We start from the raw sequence: 24,633 nt of genomic DNA, 5'->3' as shown, positions 1-24,633 counted from the left end.
TAATTCATGGAGACTTCGTGACTCCACCTGACTTTCTTCTCCCTGTGCTGCACTTTGGAAATTCTTTCCAAAGAAGTGAATTGGCATGGTCACGGTCCTCATCTTTTTTCCCCTTTTTCAGGCACCACTGTCCCATACTGCCTGGTGTCTATCATCTAAAAACTATTGCTTCACTCAGGGTGTTAAGTCTAGTCCGTTTTCCCATCTTTGGCCAGAAAAGGAATTTTCCTTTGGAATTGAAAATGGTTTCTAATTTTATTATAATTTGTAAGATGATGGAGTACCTATTTCTTGAAACCTGTAGTTGACTATTCCCTTCCTTATTTACCATGTTGCAGTCCTATTTATTTACTGTCCCCATCACAGATTTGCCTTTACTCTGGCAGTTCCAGCTGCCTCAGCTTAAATGCCACTTCATAATGGAAGCACACATCCTAATGATGTCCCGCATCATTCTCTATTTCCTGTACCCTACTTAGTCATAGCACTTGTCTTTATCTTAAAGGATATTGTCAATTTGTTTCCCTTTTTTGCTTCCTTTCTCTGCTTTCTTAGAGTACTCTGCATTTGGACCAGGTCCTTCCTTGTCATCTTATTTTTAATGTGAATTTCCAAGGCCAAAAACTGTGTTTGGCACATAATAAATATTTGGCACATAAATAAACAAGTAATTGTATCTGACTCCAAAAGGAGGCACTACCATTTCATAGATGAGGCAACTTGTTCACTCAACCAGTAACTATTTCTGCTCAGCTGTGCACTCATTCTTTTCTGACACTAAAAGATAATATTCCCATTTCTTGTGGTGGCCACTGCTCTTGTGTTTCTCTTTGCTGTAGGCACTCACTGTACCTGAAGTTGTTTTTAGTAGTGGTTTCGGTATGCTTCATTACTGGAGCAATTTATTTTTAATATTTAAAGATTAACTTTGAGTTAATAATAGATACAAATACTTAGAACATTCAAGTAGGAGCTGAAATTATTGAACTTGAAATTAAGTTTTTAGAAATTTGGGATTTTAAATCTTCTAAATAGACAACTAAAAAGTGGAACATTTAAGCCTATAATAGGAAATCTGGTTTCTTTGTTGCTTTTTGGTATGGAAACATGATGCTTTCTAGTCAGACCCTCTATGTAGTATTGAAATTTTATGGCACAATCTGCTTAATTTGTTTCATTTGCAAAAACAAAACATCATTACAGTCACATACTAATTACTAGCCATACATCATTCATTTGAAATAAAGCCTAAAGCATTTTGTGGTTATAAGCAAAAAAGGTCTCTTATGATTCATCACTTTGCAAGCAACATTGTTTTAAGGTTGCTTTTTTAGATCCAAGTATCATCTAGTGCCTGGGAAGCATTTTCTGTATTCTGCAAATCTCATTATCTAGGTTTTCGTGTTCTCTTCTTGAGCCTGTTTTGGAAATAATGGAAAGGAGAAGCTGGACTCAAGGAACTAAGTTACTATAGAGCCAGGCAGTTGCATCAAACTTGTGGCTCAAGGTACAGTTGTGGCTATTGGCTGCTTTCTGTCTCATTCGTGAGGCCTTCAGAAAAGGTCTTAAAGTGCATTTTTAATAAAATTGTGGGAATACTACAATATTCTACTCAATGAACTGACCCCACTAATGCAAAGGTGAAAGTTTGATGAAAATATATTATATATGTACTATTTAGGTAGACTTCAAGTATCTCCCCATAAACTGCTTATTAGTTACAAAGGAAAAGTACAGTAACTTTACATTGGAAGAACTGGCGAGCATCACTTTAACCGTGTGTGTGTGTGTGTGTGTGTGTGTGTGTGTGTGTGTGTGTGTGTGTGTGTAAGATAGAGAGTATGATAAAACAAATGGGGCAAAATAGAAATAGCCGGTTAATATAGATAAAGTCTCTTTTTTTGGTGTTATTAAAACTGAAATTATAAGTTTTTAAAATTCCATTTACAGTAACATAAAAACATAAAACACTTAGTAAATTCACAAAATCTGTATAAACCACTAACAAAGATAAAAGTAGCAAAATATGTAAATCATCTGTTATAAGGCAGTTGACAAGCAGTAGAAAAAAGCTGCATGCCTTGAGAAAAGAAACTAATCCTAACTTCATGAATGCCCAGCTTTTAGCCTGGTGAAAGTTTTACAGTTAATAGAATGGAGTGCTGGAGTTTAAGCAGAAGCTGTGTTTTTCTCCAGATTTGGGATTTCACGTGCAAAGACTTTATATGGATATTATGAGTATGTTCAAAGAACTAAAGGAAATTATCTTCAAGAAATTAAAAAAAAACACACAAAACAATATGGTCTTAATTGAGAAATCTCTGCAGGAAAATGAAAACTATAAAAATTTACCATATGGAAATTCTCAAACTGAAGTTTAATAACTGAATTGTAATATTTAGTGTGTAGGTTTAATAGTAATTGGAGATAGAAGAATCAGTGAATTTGAAGGCAGCTCTATGGAGGTTATTTTATCTTAAAAGTGTAGCTAAGAGAATATTGTGTAAAAAATGAACAGAACCTTATATTTTGCTGGATAAATACTGGTCATTCCAAAACACCTATAATTGGTGTCCCCAAAGTTGAAGAGAGTGAGATTGTGGCTCCCAAAATATTTGAAGAAATAGTGGCTAAGAAATTCCAAATTGAGTAAGAAATAGAAATTTAAGGCTCAAGGAGCTCAGCATATTCCAACCAGGGTAATATAAAGGAAAAGACACCTTGGTACATCCTAGTCAAACTGCTAAAAGCCAGAGATAAAGAAAAAAATTATGAATGTAACTTGGTGCTAGGTGTTGGGGTGAGGGTTGATTGAGAGATTGCATAGGGAAAACGAGAGATTTTGCCAACTTTGTAGAAATAATGGAAAGCAGAAGTCAACAGAGGGGCGTATTTAAAGTGTTGAAATAATAATAAGAAAAACCCCTGTAAACTCAAAATTCTCTCTTTAGGAGATATGCTTCCCAAAAGAGGATATTTTAGAATAAAGACATTTTTAGTGAACTGAAAATGTTGGCTTAGTATGTGGCTATCAGACCTGCCCTACTAGAAATGCTAAAGCTTGGGGCACCTGGGTGGTGCAGTGGTTGAGCATCTGCCTTTGGCTCAGTTCGTGATCCCGGGGTTCTGGGATCGAGTCCCACATCAGGTTCCTCACAGGGAATCTGCTTCTCCCTCTGCCTGTGTCTCTGCCTCTCTCTGTGTCTCATGAATGAATAAATAAAATCTTAAAGAAAATGCTAAAAAGGTTATCCTTCAAGCCAAAGGGAAACGATACCAGAAAGAAGCTCAGATCCACAAAAAGTAATAAAGAGCACCTGAAATAGTAAGTTGTTTTCCCTTCTCATAAATTACTTAAAAGAAAACTGATAATTAAAAAAAAATTACTGCAGGATGGGGTTTATAATGTACATAGAAGTAAAAGGTGAGATAATTGCACAAATGATAGGGTTGCAAGTGAAATTTTGCAAATAAAACATTACACATCTGAAATGAATCACATGGTGTGAAATGGAGGAAGGCTGAGGCAGGAAAAGAAAAGCATGTACAGGTGTCATATTTTGACTTAATAGTAACTCTAAGTAGACTGATACGTAGGGATGCATTTTACTAGTCCTAGAGCAGCCAGAAAAAATAAAATGAAAAGAGACAGGACTCAGAAGCCAGTAGAAGTAAAATGGAATGCTAAAAATTGCTTGATTACATCTCTCTTATCTTTTTCCCGCTTTTGTAGTTGAAAAGCAGAAGGGACAAACGGAAAATAGCAACAATAAGAAAAGTAGCCTAGCTATGTATATTTCAGAGAATATATACTTCAAGGCAAAACATATTATAAGAAATAGTGATATTACACAATGATAGAGGAGTCATTTAGTAGGAATAATTGTCTTCAATATATAAGCTCCTAATAACAGCATCAAAATTCATCAAGCACAAACTGGCTGAGTTAAGTGGAGAAATAGATAACTCCCTAATCTTCACCTTTAATGTCCCTTTTTCAGTAAATTCTAGAAAAAAATATTTAGAAAATATATCCCCTCCAATAAATTAAATATATAGAAAATCAAGACTATTCTATGAGCTGCCTTGTTCTAGTGTTTGGGGCTTCCTCAGAACAACCGCAGAATATGCATTCTTCTCAAATAGACATGGAACCTTCACCAAAGTAGGCCATATGGGAATGTAAAATATATCTCAGTAATTTTCAGAAGATTGAAATCTTAATGAGTAGGTTTTCTGTTAAAACTAAATTGGACAATAAATAATAATGGAACATCTCTCTGTTTGAATATCGCATAATGTGGTTTTTAATTACTTGTAGGTCAAAGAGAAAGCTATTTTGAACTGAATGCAAACACTGAAAAACAAAATCAAATTCTTAAATTACTGATATCAGGAAACAAAGAATTTCAGTACAGAAAATTAGACTTGAACATCTATGCAAAAGTTAACAAAATATTTTTACATCAAATATTTCAGGGCATAAAGAGAATATGTCATGACCAAGTGGTAGAAGGTTGACTTAGCATTTAAAAATTAATGTAGTTAACCATATTACCAGGAAAAAAAAGGGGGCAAAAATCACATTATCTAAGTAGATGCAAAATAACAAGTATTCAGAATTTAAATTTATGATAAACAAAAATTCTTAGCAATGAGAAACAGGACAAGCTTCTTCAACCTGATAAAGGACATCTACGGAAAACCTGTAACTCTCCTCATAACTGATGGTGAAAGATTAAATGATTTGTCACTTTTGACTGAAATCCAGGCAAGATTATCTATTCTTACACTTCTATTCTGCATTATAATGCATGTTTTAAGCTGTATAGTAAGAAAAGAAAAAGAAATTAAAGGCCTGTGCATTGGAAATGAGGAAGTATAAACCATATTTTGAGTGACCCAATTGTTATGAATCCCTTATGGATTCACATAAAGCAATGTGCTTAAAGTTACCAGTGAATTTAATAAGATCACAGAATAGTCAGTATACCCGAATAAGTTGTAATTTTCTCTATAAGCCATGGCATATTGGAAGCCAAAATAAAAATAGTACTATTTACTCCAGTGTCCAAAAACTTAAAATACTTATGAAAAAAATTTCACTAAAACCTGCTAATTTTCTGCAATGAAAACCGTAAGATATTTCTGAGAGAAATTAAAGAAATTGTAAATGGGAAATTAGGCATGCTCATCGAGTGGAAGGCTCAGTATTGTTAAGATTTCATTTTTCCCTCAAATGATCTTAGATTTCTAATATGATACACGTTCCCAATCAAAATCCCAGTGGGTTTTATTATAGTAATTGACAGGAAATTACAAAAAAAAAATCTTATGGAATGCAAAGGACCTAGAGGAGTTAAAATGAGTTTTGAAAAAAGAACAGGCTTGGAAGATATAGACAACTGATGTGATAATCAAGACAGTAACATTTTGGCTTAAAAATACACAAACTTTTTCTAGAAAGTTTAGAAGTAAATCTGCAAAGATACCATCAACTGATTTTCAACAGAGACTTCAAGGCTAGTGAGTGGGGAAAGGATCTTTTACTTATTTAACTGTACTGCACTGCTTGGATATCTTACGAACTGAAATGAATCTCAAGTCTTGCATCATACCACACAGAATAATTAATGAGGAATGGAATATAGATCTGACATGCAAAGATAAAATATAAAATACCTATCAAGTGGTGTAAACCACAGCAAAGCAGTTTAACAATTTCTTATAAAGTACACATTCATATTCTATTTTTTAGATACTTAATTAAAATGAGAAGATTCATACAAGAATATTCATAATGTCCTGTATGAGTTTCCACAGGCCTCCATAACAAATGCCCACAACTGTGGTGGTTTAAAACAACAAATTTATTCTCTCACATTTCTGGAGACCAGAAATCCTAAATCGAGGTGTTGGCAGGTTGGTTCCTTCTGGAGGCTTTGAGGAAGAATCTGTTCCCTGCCTCTCTTCTCACTTGTGGTAGCTGCTCACAGTCACGACTTTGTTTCCTAGCTTGTAGGATTACTCCTCCTCCCTTGCATTGCCTTCTCTTGTGTGTTTCTCTCGCCCTTCACTTTTTTTTTTAATTAAAATGACGTCAGTCACTTAATTTAGAGTTCCCTAAATCTAGCTCGATCTCATGTGGAGATCCCTAATTCCATCAGCAAAGATCTTATTTCCAAATAGAGTCATGTTCACAGGTACCTGGGATTAGAACTTGACATACCATCTATCCAGTTCCCTGTTTAACCCAACCCCTATGTAGCCCCAGACTAGAAAACAAGAGTCCCTCAACATGGTATATTTTGGGTATATTTTTACACTGAAATATTGCTCATTAATAAAAACGAATAAAGTATTGCATCGCATTACATGTATATGAATCTCAAAGTCCTTTTGTTCAGTGAAAGAAGTCAGACACAAGGAGTGTTTACTGAAAGTTTCATTAATATAAATTTGAAGAACAGGCAAAACTTAGTTATTGTGATAGAAATCAAAACATTGGTTTCCTATGATAGGGTGGGGATTGTCTGGAAGCAGACATGAATGAATTTGAGACACCAGAATGGTTCTGGGTTTTATGCCAGCTTTTTAATTCATCAGATATGAAACTTCTGTGTTAAGAGTATTTGCTAAGACTGCCAAATTAAATAAGTCTCTTGCTCTCTAGCTTTCCCACTTGCAGATCCTAAGCATTGACAGAACTCATTTGGACCTCCTATGAAATCCTTAGTGGTCTGGAATTGATAAGTACTTGTAAACAAAGATAAAGCAATATCTGATGGCTATAACTAATTTTCTATTTCTTGACTAGCTAGAGGAATATACATTTTATCCTTTTAATATTTTTTGTATAATTTTTGGCTTTGCTCCTACAAAAAAAAAAACTGTAAGAAAACATACCATATGTACTTTGCTGTTATGTGGTTTTTAAAAAATAATTTTAGCTTCAGAGCTTTAATATCATAAGGGCACATTTATTAAAACTCTTTTTTTGTATTCTGAGCACTGCCCAGACATAAGGTACTTAAAGAGCTATGTTTTGATGCATTTTTCTCTCTCTCTTTTTTTAAGATTTTATTTATTTTGAAAGAGAGACCAAGTGAGTGAGTGGGGTGAGGGGCAGAGGGAGAAAAATCTCAAGCAGACTCCTCGCTGAGCACAGAGCCCTACATGGGGCTCCATCTCAGGACCCTGAGATCATGACCTGAGCTGCAATCAAGAGTGGATGCTCAACCAACTGAGCCACCCAGGCACCCCTTTGGATGCATCTCTTGAAAATGAAATGAACTGTCCTTTTTTCCTGAGGATTCGGGAAATCTTGAAGAAAATAGTGGCCAGCTAACAGTAAAGGATAGATATATTTTTATGTATAGTTCAGCTTAAGAAATCTAGTTAAAAACTTTTTTCTAAGAGTCTTAATTCTGCTAATAGATGTGCATTGCTTTCTTAGATGTCACATTCCTCCCTCAACCCTTCCTCATTTTCTCTTGGACAATGATGCCTTTGTTTTTTCACATTCTGCTTGCTTATGGCACCTCTCCCACAGAGAACGGAAGAATTAGCTAATGAGGAAATATGAGTGGAGAGTGCAGTGTGAGCGGACAACAAACACGAATCTGGAAAATACTAAAAATTCAGCACAACAGGAGGTAGTTGGGAAAGGAATGGAGTCTGAAGTAGTAGCAGGCAGTGCTCACAGCAGGGTCATCTCTATAGTGTTTTGTCTTATAACTATTTTGGTGCAATTAAAGTCCATTCCTACTCCTGGGAAAACATAAGGGTAGTTTGAGGATCCGATGGTTTTTAAGTTGTGATTATTTATTTCCACACTGTGTTGTTCAGAGTGGCATGCACACATGATTGGCAGCAAGTTAGCTCGAGGGCCGTGTCCTACTGGCATGTGACCTCAAAAGAGTCCTTTAATCTTTGTGAAACATTATTGTGTTATTCCCCCCCTCCTTTTTTTTTAAGATTTTATTATTTATTTATGAGAGACCCACAGAGAGAGGCAGAGACACAGGAAGAGGGAGGAGAAGCAGGCTCTATGCAGGGAGCCCAATGTGGGACTCGATCCGAGGACTCTGGGATCATGCCCGGAGCTAAAGGCAGACACTCAACTGCTGAGCCACACAGGCACCCCTATTGTGTTATTCCTGATACATGTACAAAGTGTATGAAGTCAAGGTTTAGAGCAGCCAGTTAAGACTGAAGTGAATGGCTTTTCAATCTGTTGGTTACTTGTAGTGTTAACTAAGTAAATGGTTAAAATAGTTTTAAAATGACTTTAGGGAAGGATAGCAAAGATATAGAGCATGTACTAAAATTTCTTTTGAGGTAAGCCTATTCAAGTTTGCAGGCAAGAAGGTGGGGAGGACCCAACAGGTTTTAAATAAGCTGGTTTCGGGGATCCCTGGGTGGCTCAGCGGTTTGGCGCCTGCCTTTGGCCCAGGGTACGGTCCTGGAGTCCTGGGATCGAGTCCCGTGTTGGGCTCCTGGCATGGAGCCTGCTTTCTCCCTCCTCCTGTGTCTCTGTGCCTCTCTCTCTCTCTCTCTCTCTCTCTCTCTCTCTCTCTCTCTCTGTCTATCATAAATAAATAAATATTTTAAAATAAATAAGCTGGTTTCTGAATATCTCTTATCTATAAAAGAAGTAATGAGGACTAGATTTGGCACTAAACATAGTTGGTATAAAAATGCCTAATTCTATTTTCTCCCCAGTAAATCAATGGATAACATTAAAACTATATGTGAAAAACATAATCGTAATAAGGTGATGGAAGTTGACATCTTCCTGGACTTTTTCTACTTTTTACCCTTTAAGATAGATGGAAAGACTCAGATGATCCAAGGGTGGCAGTCATGACTTATATGACTCACAGCTCTGAGAGGGCACTGAGTCAGTACCTGTTGGTTCATTATTCTCTAAAGGTCTTTCATTTCATCTCTTTTCTGACAGCACTCATGTTGCCAGCAACACAAGACTATAAAGATTACCCTTGGAGTTCTGTATATTGCTTGTGGTTTGATTTTCACCAGCTACTCTTTTAAAGGTGTTCTCATTGTGACATGGGACATCTATGGTCATGGGGTGGGGAGATTGCAGGAACCCTGCCCTCTGCTTTCAAACAATGAAATACTTGTAATCCAAGTATTTTCACTGTATTTTTCATGCCTTTAGATTGATCTTCAGATTACAACTCCTTATTGTCAGAGTTTGGTGATGTGAGTTTATATTACGAAGACTCTAACAATTGGAAGTCTACCTCTGTGAAAGCAGAATTCTGATTTCTTCTAGAATTCTAATTATTATCTCTCACCATTAAACTTTTATGACTCATTCCCCTCTTCCTCCTCCTCTTTGGTGACTTTTTGTTACCTTTGAGAGTATTGAACACTACAGTGCTCCATTTCTGCATCCAGCCTCGCTTGTGGCTGAAATATGAGAGGTTCCTTAGCAAGCAAACAAAATGCAAATCTTGTGTTAACACATCATGTGAAGTGACAAACATCCTTCAGGAATTTAAATAAATTTTTTTTTCTAATTTATAAACCTTTTTCCTTTGATCCTATGTGAAGAAAGACTTTGATTTGATTAATGACAAAAAGGACCCTGTGATTATCATAGGTCCCAAGATCTAGATCTTAGAAGGTTAGTGTTCTTTCAGGGCTTTGTTTTGTTTTTAAATAACAGGGACAGATTTCCTGGAGGATCAGAGTCGGGCCATTCAGTGGTGGACTCGAGACTATAATGAGCTCCAGGTTATTTCTCAGGTTCTTTTTCAGCTCAGTGATTCTGTTCACTAAAATAAATGTATTTCATGTTAGAATACTGTTTGAAATTTGGAAGGAAAAACAATATGAAAAGGACATCTAATTTTAAAAGATGTTGCTCAAAGATGTGTTCTTTAGGATTCCTTTCCTGACTTTGCTTTGTAAGGCATTTTCATGAACTCGGAGCATTTTGTTCTGCATTACATCATACACTTACTCTATCTTTTCAAGGTACCTGTCCCCAGTGCCAGGTACACTCATTACTCATATAAATCTAGGTTATATTTTTCTAGGAAAATTAATTACTTTATACTGGCTACATATGGTTAGCTTGTCAGCAGGAAGGCTTTAACATATTTTGGGGCAGTATAATATAGCATTTAAGCAAAGTTTTTTTCTCTTTGTGCGTAAGGTAGTACGTTAATATAGATTAAAATTAACATATTTCATAATACAAATATTTTCCTGGAATGCTTCCAAGTTTACTGCAAAGTAACAAAGTATCATGAATTGAGGGCACAGGTTGAAACTATGCCATGGGTGCATCATATACCTTTTGAATGGCCATAACCATGTGTACTTAAGTGATTACTCATGTGGCTTACTATTCTAAAGGATATAGTAAATGTAATAGAGCATGATACAAAATTGACCCAGGATAATATGAATACCATTTGCAACATTTAAGGAAAAAAAGGTAGGGAATTTGGCCCATTGGGAACATTTAAGACACCTGAAATAACGTTGTGAGACATAATCACTGCTTAACTTTACTTCATGTCCTGGAAAAACAGGTCCAAACAGAAGGATTCATGCCCAGTAAGAATTGGTATTCTAACAGGGCTTCATTTTATCTTTCTAACATTTTGTATTTATTCCATGAAGCCATTATTTTTGCTTTGTTTTTAAGTCTTTGTTGAGCCTACAGTCTTTCTACTTTCTTGTAGGAAGAGAAAAAAGCTTCCTCTACACAGGCATATTGGAAGACATTCCTTGAACTGTGGGAGTTTTAAGATACTTAAAAGTCTTTGTAAAGAGAAGTCATTACAATAGTCAAACTCTTAGCATCTTGGCCATGTACACTTAAACATTTAATCGGTCAAGTAGCTGGGAAGAATACTAAATGTGAATTAGCTATTTATATGATTTACTAAAAAACTTTTCAGTCACTGTGTGGATTCGGTCCATCTGAAGATGTTCTCTCAGAGGTATCTGTGGAGAGCTAATCCCTTATTGCTCAGTCCTGGTTAGATGGGGATGCTGGGCTGTACCATTACATCGAGCAGTGTCTGTAATATCCTTTTGAATCGAATAAATTCAGGCTTTGGTCTATCTCATTTTAAATAACAGTCATTATATTATGAACAGATAGTCTTGTGCCTCCTGAACAGAAATCCTATAAGCTTCATGTGAAGCTGTTGTTCTTTAATTTTTTTCCTTTAGGTTCTGTGACTGATGGAACTAGTCCCTATTTTAACCCTATGGTGTCTGTCACTATCTTCCCCCCCACCCCCGAACTTGCTTCACACTGCTTTTGATATTTATAATAGTTGTTGACGTTCAGTAGTTTTACTGTTACTGCCTCATTGAGGTGCTTCACCTCTCAAATCCCTTAGTGTATTTGGCCAAGGGATTCATAGCTTAAATGCTCTCTGTCTCCAGCCTTTAGTTAAATGGCTCTTCTCTTCCCTTGTGATAGAACTGGAGGGAGTAAGCTCCAGGCAAGAACTTGCTGACGCTCTAGCCTTTTTGTTCTTTTTAAAGATTTCAACCCCCCTCCCCCGCCCCATTCCCAACAAGGAGTCCCAAACAGGGTTAACTTGGCATAGGATGGACCTGGAACTTTGCATGGCTTCTGTCTTTGGCTTTGCCCACATCCCCTCACACCGACTCTGCTAATCCAGTGTGTGTCAGGAGTCATTCGACTTCGTGTGTTTCTCAAGAAAGTCAATTTAGTACAAATTGGGACCTATTTACTTTCCCTCCATCTAACACATACTGTTAGTCAGCGGGGCTTCTGAGGACAGCCGTTGCTATTTGAAGAAAACAAACTCTCTTTAGACCTTTCAGAATGTTTTAAACATGACCCAACAGTTTCAATATTGAACAAAAATTAATGATAGAAATGCTTGGTGATTTGTGGCCTCTGTACCCTGTTACTTTTTTACAATGTGGTTTCTGTTAAGAAATTATATGCACTTTATTACTCTAACATTGTCCTTTAATTAAAGCTTGCTTTTCATGGGGGCATCTAAATTGTTAATTTTTTCTTTGAGGACTGACTCTTGATTGCTTACAAAAACAAGCAGGGCTTTTCTCTCTCCCTGCTATCAGTTTGAAGGGACATATTGCTTCCTCGGCACTGTCATACCAATAAATCATCCCAGATTACTTGCAGTCGTACAGTACTAAAGTATACCATGCATTTTAAAGGAAATCTGCTATTTTCTTTTCAATCAGATGAGCAATGTGAAGAGACTACGGCCACGGCTCAGTGCTATTCTCTTTAAGCTTCAGTTTGAAGAGCAGGTGAACAACATCAAACCTGACATCATGGCTGTCAGTACTGCCTGCGAGGAGATAAAGAAGAGCAAAAGCTTCAGCAAGTTGCTGGAACTTGTATTGCTAATGGGAAACTACATGAATGCTGGCTCCCGGAATGCTCAAACCTTCGGATTTAACCTTAGCTCTCTCTGTAAAGTGAGTTTGTTTTTTAAAAACACATATTTACCTGACCACTTATTCTGAAATGTCAGCCCTGATTACATTATTTAAATATTTTTATTTTGATGTGCTCATTATCAAGAACTTGAACTAAACCAGGAACCCAAACCCAGAGTGAACTGAGCTAATTTACTCAACCTCTGAGCTAAATCCAAATACTAATTTTCTCTGATCTGCAAATCCAACTGAAGGATTTTGTTTAATAACAGAATTATGTTGTAAACCTATGCTTTCCCAAACTAATGAAATGGAACATCAAAATATTATTTAAATCTAAAATTCAATTCAGGCCCCTGCAAATGATGGTATATGTGTATTGAGAGTTGCTTAGGATTGCCACTACGATTTTTACCTTTAACTATTTGAATATTTCTTTGCTGCTTTTTTTTTTTTCCGCAAGCTGTCTAAAGGGAGAAAAGAATGAGACTGCTTTATATAAAGGGAAAATTGTTTTACTAGGAATAAACATGCCTCAGATGTCATTGATGATTTTGAAAAGTTTCTATCTAAATATAATTTTAAAGGATGTGAAAATTGAGTAAGTTGAGAGATTTGGTTTTTTCCTCCTTGGTTCTTCTACAGGTTAAATGTCCTTACAGCAAATATATTCACTGTTTTATGTAACAGAGTTCTTTCCTCAGAAGTGGGCCATGGTAATAGCGCTTTATTGATCTGCTTACAACAAACTCTTCTCCGTTATACATCACAAGAAAAGCTTTCTTTTGTTCTTGACCTGCTAACATCTATACTACCTGATTAAGGAGTTTGATGACTGGTTTTCCCTGCTATCCAGAAATTTCGCCTCATGCCACTTCGCTTGTACAAAAGACCGATGTTCGTATGAACCTGTTTCTAAACTGAAATCTGAAGAGGATTGCTTCTCTGCTTTACACCATTTGGCTTCTGAAAGTTTTCATGGCAACCCTATAACTTTGGGTAGCAGGAGAAAGTTGATTGCTATTGCCAGTTAGATAGGGAAGGTGAGAAACAAGTCCAGTTTAAGCCAAAGGTTTGCTCTCAGTGCTTTCATGACTTACCTTGTATGATTTTCCTGACCTACGCTGCCTCTTGGTATCAACACCTTGTGAATTTGCTCTACTCCATCTCCATCTCCATCTTTGTATTTTCCTCTCATTTTCTGAGTCTGATAGATCAGTTAAGATTCCTAGCATGGGGATGCAAATCCTAATACATGTGTTGAAGACTTTGCACACTTAAAGAGTGCTTACTTATTTCTACACCAGATGCTTGACCTCATCATCTCATTGAGTGGATGCAATTATCATGTGGCATACAGGGACCCCTGTTTTTCCACTTGTAAACCATTATGATTAAAATTTTTAATAGTACAATATACAAAAAGTTATGGCAACAGAGTTGAGAGAGAAAGGCTAACTCAGTTACCGGAAGAATGTTAAGCATTGAGAAGAGGAATAGGAATTTAGAGCTGGATCTGCAAGTATGAGTGGATGTTCCTGAGAGGCAAAGCCATTCTAGGCTATAGTCATCAGTTTGCATAAAGGAACATATAGTGGCATACATGAGTACACCAAGTGATCAGAAGCCTAGACGGGAGAGGAGTGGAGAAAATGGAAATGGAATAGAAAATTGGTCTAGATTGAAAAGCATCTCCAGTGGCATGCCTTATGGTGAAGATTTAGTCAGTCCTTTATTTCAAGAGCAGTCTCATAGCAATGTAATTCTAATAGCAGTATGGAAAGGAGTAAGCTGCACTGTCCAGTACCGTTACCATTAGCCATGTGTGGCTGTTTACATTTAAATTAATTAAAATTTAAATAAAATTCGGAAATACTTTGGTCACCCTTGCCACATTTCAAGTGACTAAGTGTCCATATGTGTTGGCAGTGTAAATATAGGACATTTCCAAAACTGTAGAATATTCTGGATAGCGCTGGGTGAGAAGGTTATGCTTGGGAGAGACTTGGTGACTGGCTAATGTGTAGTGAGTAACCCAGGAACTCAAGCTGAGAACATAGATGGGGAAATAATGAGGGGGGAATGAGAGAAAAGAGGGAGGCATCAAAGATAACTCCTTGTTGCTGACATGTTTGAAGTGGTTGCTCCAAAAGGATTGATTTCACGCTGTTTTTAGTGTTTCCTACCCCTGGTTTACCTAAGTGTCTTAAAGGGAATCTGATGGAAGCTGCCTTCATTATTTAGCAAATATTACAGAACAGTGTGTGTCTATTATGTACTTGAGATGATGGAAATGCAATTAGGGTAGCAGTGAAAGGGTTTGGGATAGGATGGGAGAGGGGGCGAAGGGGAGTGGTGTATACATTTGAGGAACATCTAGGGAACTGTCAGAATATAGTCATAATGAACGAGGAGGTGGAAGGGCAAGGAGGCAAGTACAACTGCCAAAATCAGGCTTTCCCTGAACAGGGAAGCAAAGGAAGAAAAACAAGATGAAGAGCGAAGTCAGGGAGAAGTTTACATCTGCAAATCAACTGGAGTTTGTTTCTTAGTATTAAGTGTTTATTCCTCTTTAGAGCTTGCATCTCAGAACTCCAGTCAGCTCACAGAGAGTTGACCATATGCCCTCCCTCATGCCTTCCTTGCAGAGGAGCTGTGACAAGAGATTAGGTCTGATCCATGAGGTTGAATAGCCTGATACAGTGCCGGATGCATAGTAGATACTCAGTAAATCGCTATTGTGTGAATGGCAATGCAACAGACAAAATGGACACAAAGTTGTGCCTCTTAATTATGCAGTTGAAAGTAGGCATCCTCTCATACTGATGGACGGTGGCTGATGCACAGTAAGTCACAAAGGTAATGATGCTGCTATTACTTTAGTTAATCTTTAGACCAGTCTGTCTCCAGATAAGAGTCGACTGTATTTTCAGGCAATGATACCAGATATTTTGATCATCCCTATTAGAAGTCTTCTGTTGTGCAAGAAACAAAATAAATACTACAACTTTTTGTTTTTTATTAGCCTACATGTCAAGTTGAAAGCATATATTGAACAAGATGATATCTCATCATGTTTGTTATCTGAAGTAGCAGCTTGATCTTTGACAATTGTGATTGAATTTTCACACTGAGTATAAAGCATTTGGTTTGATGATAAGCCCCCATAAAAGGAATTCCATATTTATTTGACAGTAGAAAGACAGGATAATATTTTAATCTGGTAAAACATGCTGGATAATTATATGTCATCTAATATTCTATATTCAAAATCTTTACTTTTAAATACCCCTTATAAATTTAGGTCTGGTACAAAAAGTATATGAAAATTTGTATTGTTAATTTTGCATCGTTTAAAAATAGTTATGTGAATCATGAAATATGCATACATTATTAATTTTAGGGGCTATACTACATCTTTGTATACATTTATAATTGAGGTAGCTAAATGCAGTAACTGAGTTCAGAGGGAAAAGGTTTGTGTTCTCTTTTTTCCCTAAAGATTTGATTTGGTCTATGATAAATATAAAAGTAAAATATGGGACATAAGATAAACATGAGTAAGAATCTATTAAGATATAAAAAATTGGGGCAGCCCAGGTGGCTCAGCGGTTTAGCACTGCCTTTAGTCCAGGGCCTGATCCTGGAGACCCAGGATCGAGCCCCACATCGGGCTCCCTGCATGGAGCCTTCTTCTCCCTCTGCCTGTGTCTCTGCCTCCCTCCCTCTCTCTGTGTCTCTCATGAATAGATGAATAAAATATTAAAAAAATAAAAAATTGAAGTAGGCATTTAGGTTTGAGGCTTAGTGAAGTGCAAACACGGTAATGAAACTTTTCATGAGCTAAAGATGAGATTTCTCTTATTAGCCAAAGCTGAACTGTATAAGAAAATGTATTGTTATAAGAGAAAAATAAGATGTTGAGCTATGGTCTTTAATACAGTAAGTGAAAACATCAGTTACATTAGAATCTTTCTTTTAGAGCTATCTCCCCTGCCCCTCCCTCTTTTCTTATCCTACAAATATGAACAGAGCCTCTTAGGGCCTGACACTCCAAGAGAACCCTCAGGGTAAAATACAGATGCACTTTTCAGGTACATAATGCTATTCCTAGTTTAAGTAAAATGGTGTAAGTACCTTGCTTTCTTATGGCTTGACCATTTAAAAGTATAAACCTTAGAATATATAAAAGAGTGGATGGACTTCTTATCATTCATGAAGTCCTCCAAAGATATTGCTAGACTTTAAATAATAATTGGATAATATGCAGTTGGAGATTATATTCTCTTTTTTCAGGACCTGCTATTGATTAAATGCAAATCCATTTCCTTAGAAATTCAGGCAGTAAATGGTAAGTGATTGCCTGACCAAAATGCACACCTAGAAAAAATGCATATGTGGTTGTGTTGAAGTTAATTTTCTTAGAGAACCTGTTGGTAGGGCAAAGATCTTTTTTCTTCAAGTAGATCAGTAGTCCAGCAGAAGAGTGAGTTGACTCCCATCATCAAAGTTAAACACCATATTAAAGTATATGAAAGGATTTTAACTTGTGAGTTTAAAAAGCAGATGTTATTAATCCCTACACTATGGCTATAACATATGTTTAATATTTCTTAATGCTTAATGATAGGTAATTTTGAATTGCAAATTATCCTGATCAATACAACTGCATGATATAGCTGTAAAATGTAGGTCTTTGTTCTAAGTAATTAAATAAACTATATCTGGAGAGTAGATAGAGATTTTGGAAGAGTTTACGGATTGCAAGAATTTTGTCAGTGTTTATGCTGTTTTGGGGGAAAATTGCAGAAACAAGTAATTATTGATTCCATTATAAGTGTATCAGTATTATCATTTTGTAGGAGACTTTTCTGTTCTCCGTGGTGGTCGACCACACAGTGAGTTCTTCTCAAAGATGAAGTCATCCAAAGATATGTAGTAATGGGAGTGTGGAGGGCTTAGAAGTTGGGTATTAAAAGGGTAGGCGGTTGGAGGCAAGATTTGTTTTTGCTTGATTTTGATTTTTTTTCTGTTCATTTAGGTGCATGAAATTTCTGTCTGATCTCCTATATATTCTCTTTACAAGTGCAGCCTAACCAAAAGTAGAATAAAGCTGACCAAAGCTGTGATGGAGAAGATTTTTATATTTATTCTTTCTTTATTTTTTAAAGATTTACTTATTTGTGAGAGAAAGGGGGCTTGAGCAAGTGAGGGGAGAAGCAGAGGGAGAGAGGGTCCTGAAGCAGGCTCCCCACTGAACATGGAGCACAACTGGAGTTCTGTCCCATGTCCCAGTTCTGAGATCATGACCTGAGTCGAAATCAAGAGCTGGCCGCTTTACTGACTAAGCCACCCAAGTTCCCCTGGAGAAGATTTTTTAAGGAAAAAACTCCCCAAAGCAAAACTGTTTAATTTCCTTTTTTTGTATAATGCCCCCACCAACTCCAGTGAGTGATTTCTTGAAATTATGAAAAGCTCTTCTGGTAGTACGTTGATTCTCAATTTCTACAGTACCTTTAAGAAATACTGATGTGTCAGCTCCACATTGAATCAATTACTTCAGCATATATGGATATGGATGTTTAGTGGCTTTTTAAAGGTCCCCGAGGTAATTTTAGTGCACAAACCGAACTGAGAATCACTGTTTTCTACCCTACTTCATATCCCAGAATGGAAAATCCCTGATTGGTGGTGTGGAACCAGCCAACAAGCAAACATACAAAAGCAAAACCCAACCAACATAGGAACAAAAAAAAGAACCAGCTCCATGTCACTTAAGGATGAGTGGTGAAAATATTTAAAAAAAAACTGCCTTTTTTTTTTTTTTCCATGCCAAGCTGAGCACTATTCTGAAAGTGAAGGAAAGGAGTGAGTGGAGTGTGAATCTCAGGCACCCAGCGGAACTGAAATAAGTTGATGGCCAATGTCCTGAGTTATTTCGCAGGGCTCTATCTTGTATAGGTAGAATTTCACTCATTATAAAAAGCAGGAGACAAATACCTCTGCCTGTCACCTGTTATTGTCATACAGGGTAATACTGTGAAGCTTTTGTGAAATTTTACTTCTGATATATCACCTTTTCCCTCGCTCTATGAAGTTATTTTAAAGAAAGACCTCTGCCAAACAAATCCATTGTTCCATCTGCATTGTGTTTTAGAAGGATTTTAGAGAGGTTTTTATTCTTTATCAGATTGGCAAAATCACGCCAGTGAATTTTGGCACCCTTTGAAAGTAAAGCAGTTTTTGGCCAAAGACTTGCAGATAACAAATGCCATTCTTATTTTACATCTAGTGAATTAAGTCATTGAAATATTTACTTCCAAAGTAATGTGAAACTATTTAGGATTCTTAACCCCTTTGATTCATTCATTAACACAATTAATCTGTAGCATTTTTCAATAAATACTTAATTTTACTAAGTAATGTTTTTGATAAATTTTACATTTTTTTTCAGTTGCTATTAAGCATTGTAACTTGGAATTATTCTTTTACTAGGATTAGAGTGGCTTTGCTCATAAACAGCAAATACACTGTTTACTGTCATCTCACCATTCTCATGAAGAGCAAAGCTTATCCATCAAAATTCCTTTATCCCAAACACAGAGCCTCAGCATTGTCCTTAACACTGTACTTGTAGACAGCTACTATCCATTAGAGGTATTAGAGGTAGCACCCAAGATGAATCTTACCAACCATCTCTGTTTTAGTTCAGTCTCCTATTTTTATACATTTTAAAAATGAAAAATCAAAAGTTGAATAATATGCTCCATTCCTGATACTCTAGGAACTTATTGTTTACCTCTTCTTTGTCAAGGATCTGCATTGTACTTACGTTTTTGGGATAGAGGCAAAACGTGTGCCATTATTATATCTATAGTTATAGTTAGACAGTGGCATTTGTGAACATTTGTTCTTAGATGGCAGATGTGAGGGAGTACGATGATAAAAATGGGTGCACACCCAAGGCAAAGACATTACAAGAAAGGCAATTATTGGTTAATATCTCTCATAAACATAGATTCAAAAATTCTTAGCAAAAGGTTATAAGCCAAAACTAATGATGTATAAAAAAAATTACATGCCACAGCCAAGTGGGACAGGTACAAGAGGCTAGTTAAACATTTGAAAATCAATTAACAGAATTCATTACACCCACAGGCTAAAGAAGAAAAACCATTTGATCATATCAGTATATGTAGAAAATGCATTTGATAAAAGCCAACTTCCATTCATGTGAAACACTTAAACTAGAAATATAGGGGGGACTTCCTCAAATTTATAAGAATATCTATAAAAACTACAGTTCCCATTATACCTAATGTAAGAAACTGAATGTTTACGTCTTTGGGAACAAGGAAAGGCTATCCCTGCTCACCATTCTTATTCAACGTTGTATTGGAAGTCTTAGCTAATACAGTAATACAAGAAAATTGAACAAAAGGTATTTAGATTGAGAAGGAATAAATACAAGTGTCTTTGTTCATAAGTAAAATGATTGCCTATATAGAAATCACCCCAAATTGACCAAAAAGAAAAAAAAAGTAAAATACTTCCTGGAACTAATAAGTGATTATAGCAAAGTTTCAGGATATGCCATAGACATAAAAAATTTAATTACTTTCCAAATACCAGTTTTGAACAATTGGAACTTGAAAGTAAAAACAGTATCACTTATGTTAGTACACAAAAGAGTAACACTAAAATACATACAAGATTCATAAGAGAAAGACTATAGAACTTTGATGAAAGAAATCAATAAACATCTAATAAGGAAATAGATATCCATTTTAAGGGAAAAGAATATTCGATATTAAGATGTCTCTTCTTCCAACTTAATATGTAGATTCAATGTAATCCAAATCATAATCCCAGTAAATTATTTTGTGAATATTGTTGAGCTGATTCTAAAGGTTATATGGATATGTAAAAGATCCATAATAGCCAACCCAACACTGAAGAACAGAGTTGGAGGACTAATACTACTGGACTTGGAGACTACAGTAGTCAAAACATTGTTGTATTGATTTAAAACATAGATCAATGGAACAAAATAGAGTGCTCAGAAAAAGCTCCACATTGTCAAATCTTTAACAAAGAAATAAAGGCAATTCAGTGGAGGAATAATACTCTCTTGAAGAAATGGTACTGGAACAATTGCACATAAACATGCAAGAGAAAATGTGTGTACATATAGACCTCACGCCTTTCCTAAGAATTCACTCAAAATAGAGGCTTAAATGTAAAAATGCAAAACTCTACAACTTCTAAAAGAGAAGAGAAAATATAGGTGACTTTGGGTTTGGCAGTGACTTTTTAGATAGGATACCAAAAGCATGAACCTTGAAAGAAAAATATTGCCAGGTTGGATTTCATTAAAATTAAAAATCTCTGCTCTGCAAAAACCACTTTTAAGATAGAAGACAAACCACAGACTCGGAGAAAATCTTTGCTAATACCTAACTGATAAAGGACTTGTATCCAAAATATACAGGTAATTCTTAAAACTCAACAAGAAGTGGTCAAAAGACTTAACCAGACACATCACCAAAGAAGATTTACAAATGGCAGTAAATATATGAACAGATAACCAACATCATATGTCAGTAGAGAATTGCAAGCTAAAATAATGTGACAGCACTACACACCTAAGAGAAGGGCCAAAATCTGAAACACTGGTAAGACCAAATCCTGGCAAAGATGTGGTACAATAGGAACTGTCATTCATTACTGAAGAGAACGCAAAATGGTACATTCTACATTGGAAAATTGTTAGGCAGCTGTCAAGTTAGACACAGGTTTTTGTTTTTTTTTTTTTTTTTTAAATATTTATTTTAGAGAGCACGAGCAGGAGGCGCAGGGGGAGAGAGAGTCTCAAGTAGACTCCATACCCTGACACAGGGCTCGACTTAATGACTCTGTGATCACTACCTGAGCTGAAACCAAGAATCGGATACTTAACTGACTTCACTACCCAGGTGCCTCATGTTAAACATATATTTAACAGAGGATTCAGTGATCACACTCTTAAACTTACTCAAAGAAGTTGAAAACCTGCACAAAAGGGCAGCCCTGGTGGTGCAGCGGTTTAGCGCCGCCTGCAGCCCAGGGTGTGATCCTGGAGACCCAGGATCCAGTCCCATGTTAGTCTCCCTGCATGGAGCCTGCTTCTCCTTCTGCCTGTGTCTCTGCCTCTCTCTCTGTGTCTCTATGAATGGATAAGTAAAATCTTCTAAAGAAAACCTGAACAAAAATATTTATAGCAGCTTTATTTGTAATTGCCAAACTATGGAAACAACCAGGATGTCCTTCGGTAGGTGAATGAGTAAACTGTGATACCTCCATACAATAGAATATTATTCAATAATAAATGATCTCCCAAGCCTAGAAAAGACTTGGAGGAAGTAATATGCATTACTTAAATGCATATTAAGTAAAAGAAGTCAGTTTGAAAAGCCTACATACTGGAAGCCATACATATGTGGCTTTTTGGAAAAGAGAAAATTAGATAGTAAGCTGTGTTAGGAAGGCAAGAAGAAAGAGATGAATAGATTGAGTGCAGGAAATTTAGGGGGGGAGGGAGGACGTATTCTGCATGACAGGGTAATGGTAGATACATGATATTATGCATTTTTTATATACAACTGTAGAAGGCAGAGTGAACCCCAATGTAAACAGTGGATCTCAAGTTGATGTATCAATATCAGCACATCATTTGGGATGTACAACATACTAACAGGGGAATTTTGCTGGAGGAAAAGGTATATGGGAACTCTGTTATTTTCTGCTTATGTTTTTTCTGTAAAGCTGGAGCTGCTTTAAAAAAAATAAAATCCAGTGTTTAAAAAATAAAGGTAAAACTTTTACTTTAAAATTAATATATTTGACCCAGTTATATTAACTGAAGAACACTGAACTGTTTTGTATGTCCTGTGGAATGAGAAGGCTGTGTAAACAGAACATTGAACAATACAGTAGATAATGTAATAAGCTAAGAGTTTTACTACTGCACAGAAATGCTGCAACATTGCAGTTTCTGTGCACCAAAATCCAAGAGAAATAAATTAAAAACATAATTCAGGGAAAGTTGAGGGGGAATATGAAAGAATTCAGCTTATAATTATAGGAATCCACATTATATAAAGCATTTTCTTCCTTATTTAATGTTTGAACTCATCATTTTAAAATGAAAATTACACAATATAAATTATGTTTACTAATGAATATCACAAATTATTTGTCTAATGTTCTTTTTTTTAAATCTATTATCAATTGATCTCTACCTATATTAAAAATCATTTTGAAAGTTTATGGTATTAATAGTTACAGCAATGACATAGATGACATTAAGCATCTTATTTAAATTAAGATTTTATTTCCATTGTAGAGATAACTAATCTCCTTCAAAAGTTTAACCAACATGCTGGTTATTTTGTTAATGTGGTTACACATATCAAGAAACATTATTCATTGTATAGTTGTGATTTACACTAGTGGGTTTTTACTGGTGCATTGAGCTTCCTGTCCAAGAAAATGTGTTATATTCTATGTCCGTATGTGTTAACGCATCTACTTCTGTGTGAATACCTTTAATCTAAATTTAGAGATACTATTTCATAAGTACGCAAATCACTTTATTCTGCACAGGATTTAAAATGGAGTATGATATACTTGTTAGAGGATATACTTGTTCAAGGCTGTTAAAGGTTAAACTTTACAGCCATCTTTTCATCTAACCATATTCCTATAATGTTTTGTCAGCACTAATCTATCAGCAATGTTGAAAGACTTGTTGTTTGAGTGATAAGATTCAGGTGGCATTTTATTAAATTTATAGATATAACTCTAGAAAGAATGTCATGCTCTCAGAACTAGAGAATGACTCAGGGTAGAAGGTGTCTGGTTTTTAGAGGCTTTCCAGGCTAGAATTAACAGGTTACAGGACTTCAGTATTTTAAATGTCGTTGTTCTTTTGTTGCTTACTATTATTTTTGTCCACTGTGGTTTTGAGAAAGTTGTTTATTTGACACATGATAATCTCAAGATTTTTGTAGAGAGACTGTTTTGTAGTGGTTACCAACTTTGGATTTACACAGACATGGGTTCAAACCTTGGTTTTACCAGATAGAAGCTATGTTATCTGGGGTATGTTACATGATCTCTCTCCAAACTTTTTTCTCCTCCTTAGTTATGGGTATAATACTAGTTCATCATAAAGATATTATGTGTTTTAAGCACTAAATATTTCTTTGGCTAGTTCTGGTGTCAGGATAAGTGCCATATAAGAGTTGTGGCTATCGGGCAGCCCCCGTGGCCCAGCGGTTTAGCGCCGCCTTCCGCCGAGGGCGTGATCCTGGAAACCCGGGATCGAGTCCCACATCGGGGTCCCTACATGGAGCCTGCTTCTCCCTCTGCCTGTGTCTCTGCCTCTCTCTGTGTTTCTCATGAATAAATAAATACAATCTTTAAAAAAAAAAAGGAGTTGCGGCTATAATAGTATCAGTGATATTAGTGTTAATGGCAATAATATTAATAATAATTATTTATAATTAAAAATCAGTTAACATTGATCATTACCAATATTAATGGGTCTTCTAGATTCTCATAATTTTGTCATTTTATGATGTTCAACAATGTCAACAGCTAGAGAGTCTGTGCTGTTTTGATACATACTTAGATAATAGAAACACGGTAATGGGACCAAAGTTAATAATTTGGCAGTACTCTATGGCTTAAGTGTCATTAGTCAAAGAATAAGGGGCCTTTGGATTCTGAGGATCACCAAAAAGATACTCAGCTTTTATTTTAGGAATTTGCCTTGTGATTAAAACAATGGAATATTCTTAAATGTCATCCAAATTTGTGCTGAATGGCTTAAAAATATTTCAAAACATTGCATTGTAGCTACAAAGGAATTCTACTCCAGAGTGACAAGTAGGCCATGATTTATTACAGGATCTTCTTTTAACATTATTTGTCTGGAATGAACAGAGCAGTTGAAGAAACTCCATCCATCTTTTTGTTTATTTGACATTCATACTGCATTATATGTACCTTAAAGAAACAATATACAAATAAGAAATTCTCCTTAACAGCCATGATTACTCATCAGCAAGATACATCTCTTGGCAATAAAACAAAAGGAAGCCTGTCAAGCAATGTCTCTTAAAATTTAAATAAAGCAGATTTTTTAAACCT

The 24,633-nt window shown here is 35.9% G+C and overlaps 1 protein-coding gene across 1 annotated transcript in view; it reads left to right on the top strand.

The window, feature by feature from the left end:
* DIAPH3 (diaphanous related formin 3) overlaps positions 1-24,633 on the top strand; it is a 489,880-nt gene that overhangs the window by 254,243 nt on the left and 211,004 nt on the right. Inside the window, exon 21 of the mRNA XM_055336191.1 lies at positions 12,238-12,477. Within this exon, the coding sequence (XP_055192166.1) occupies positions 12,238-12,477 (240 nt within the window). The remainder of the gene's footprint in view (positions 1-12,237; positions 12,478-24,633) is intronic.

The sequence above is a fragment of the Nyctereutes procyonoides genome, unplaced genomic scaffold, assembly GCF_905146905.1.
Source record: "Nyctereutes procyonoides isolate TBG_1078 unplaced genomic scaffold, NYPRO_anot_genome, whole genome shotgun sequence".
In the NCBI taxonomy this organism is placed as follows: Eukaryota; Metazoa; Chordata; class Mammalia; order Carnivora; family Canidae; genus Nyctereutes; species Nyctereutes procyonoides.
This window is presented reverse-complemented; position numbering and strand designations above follow the sequence as displayed.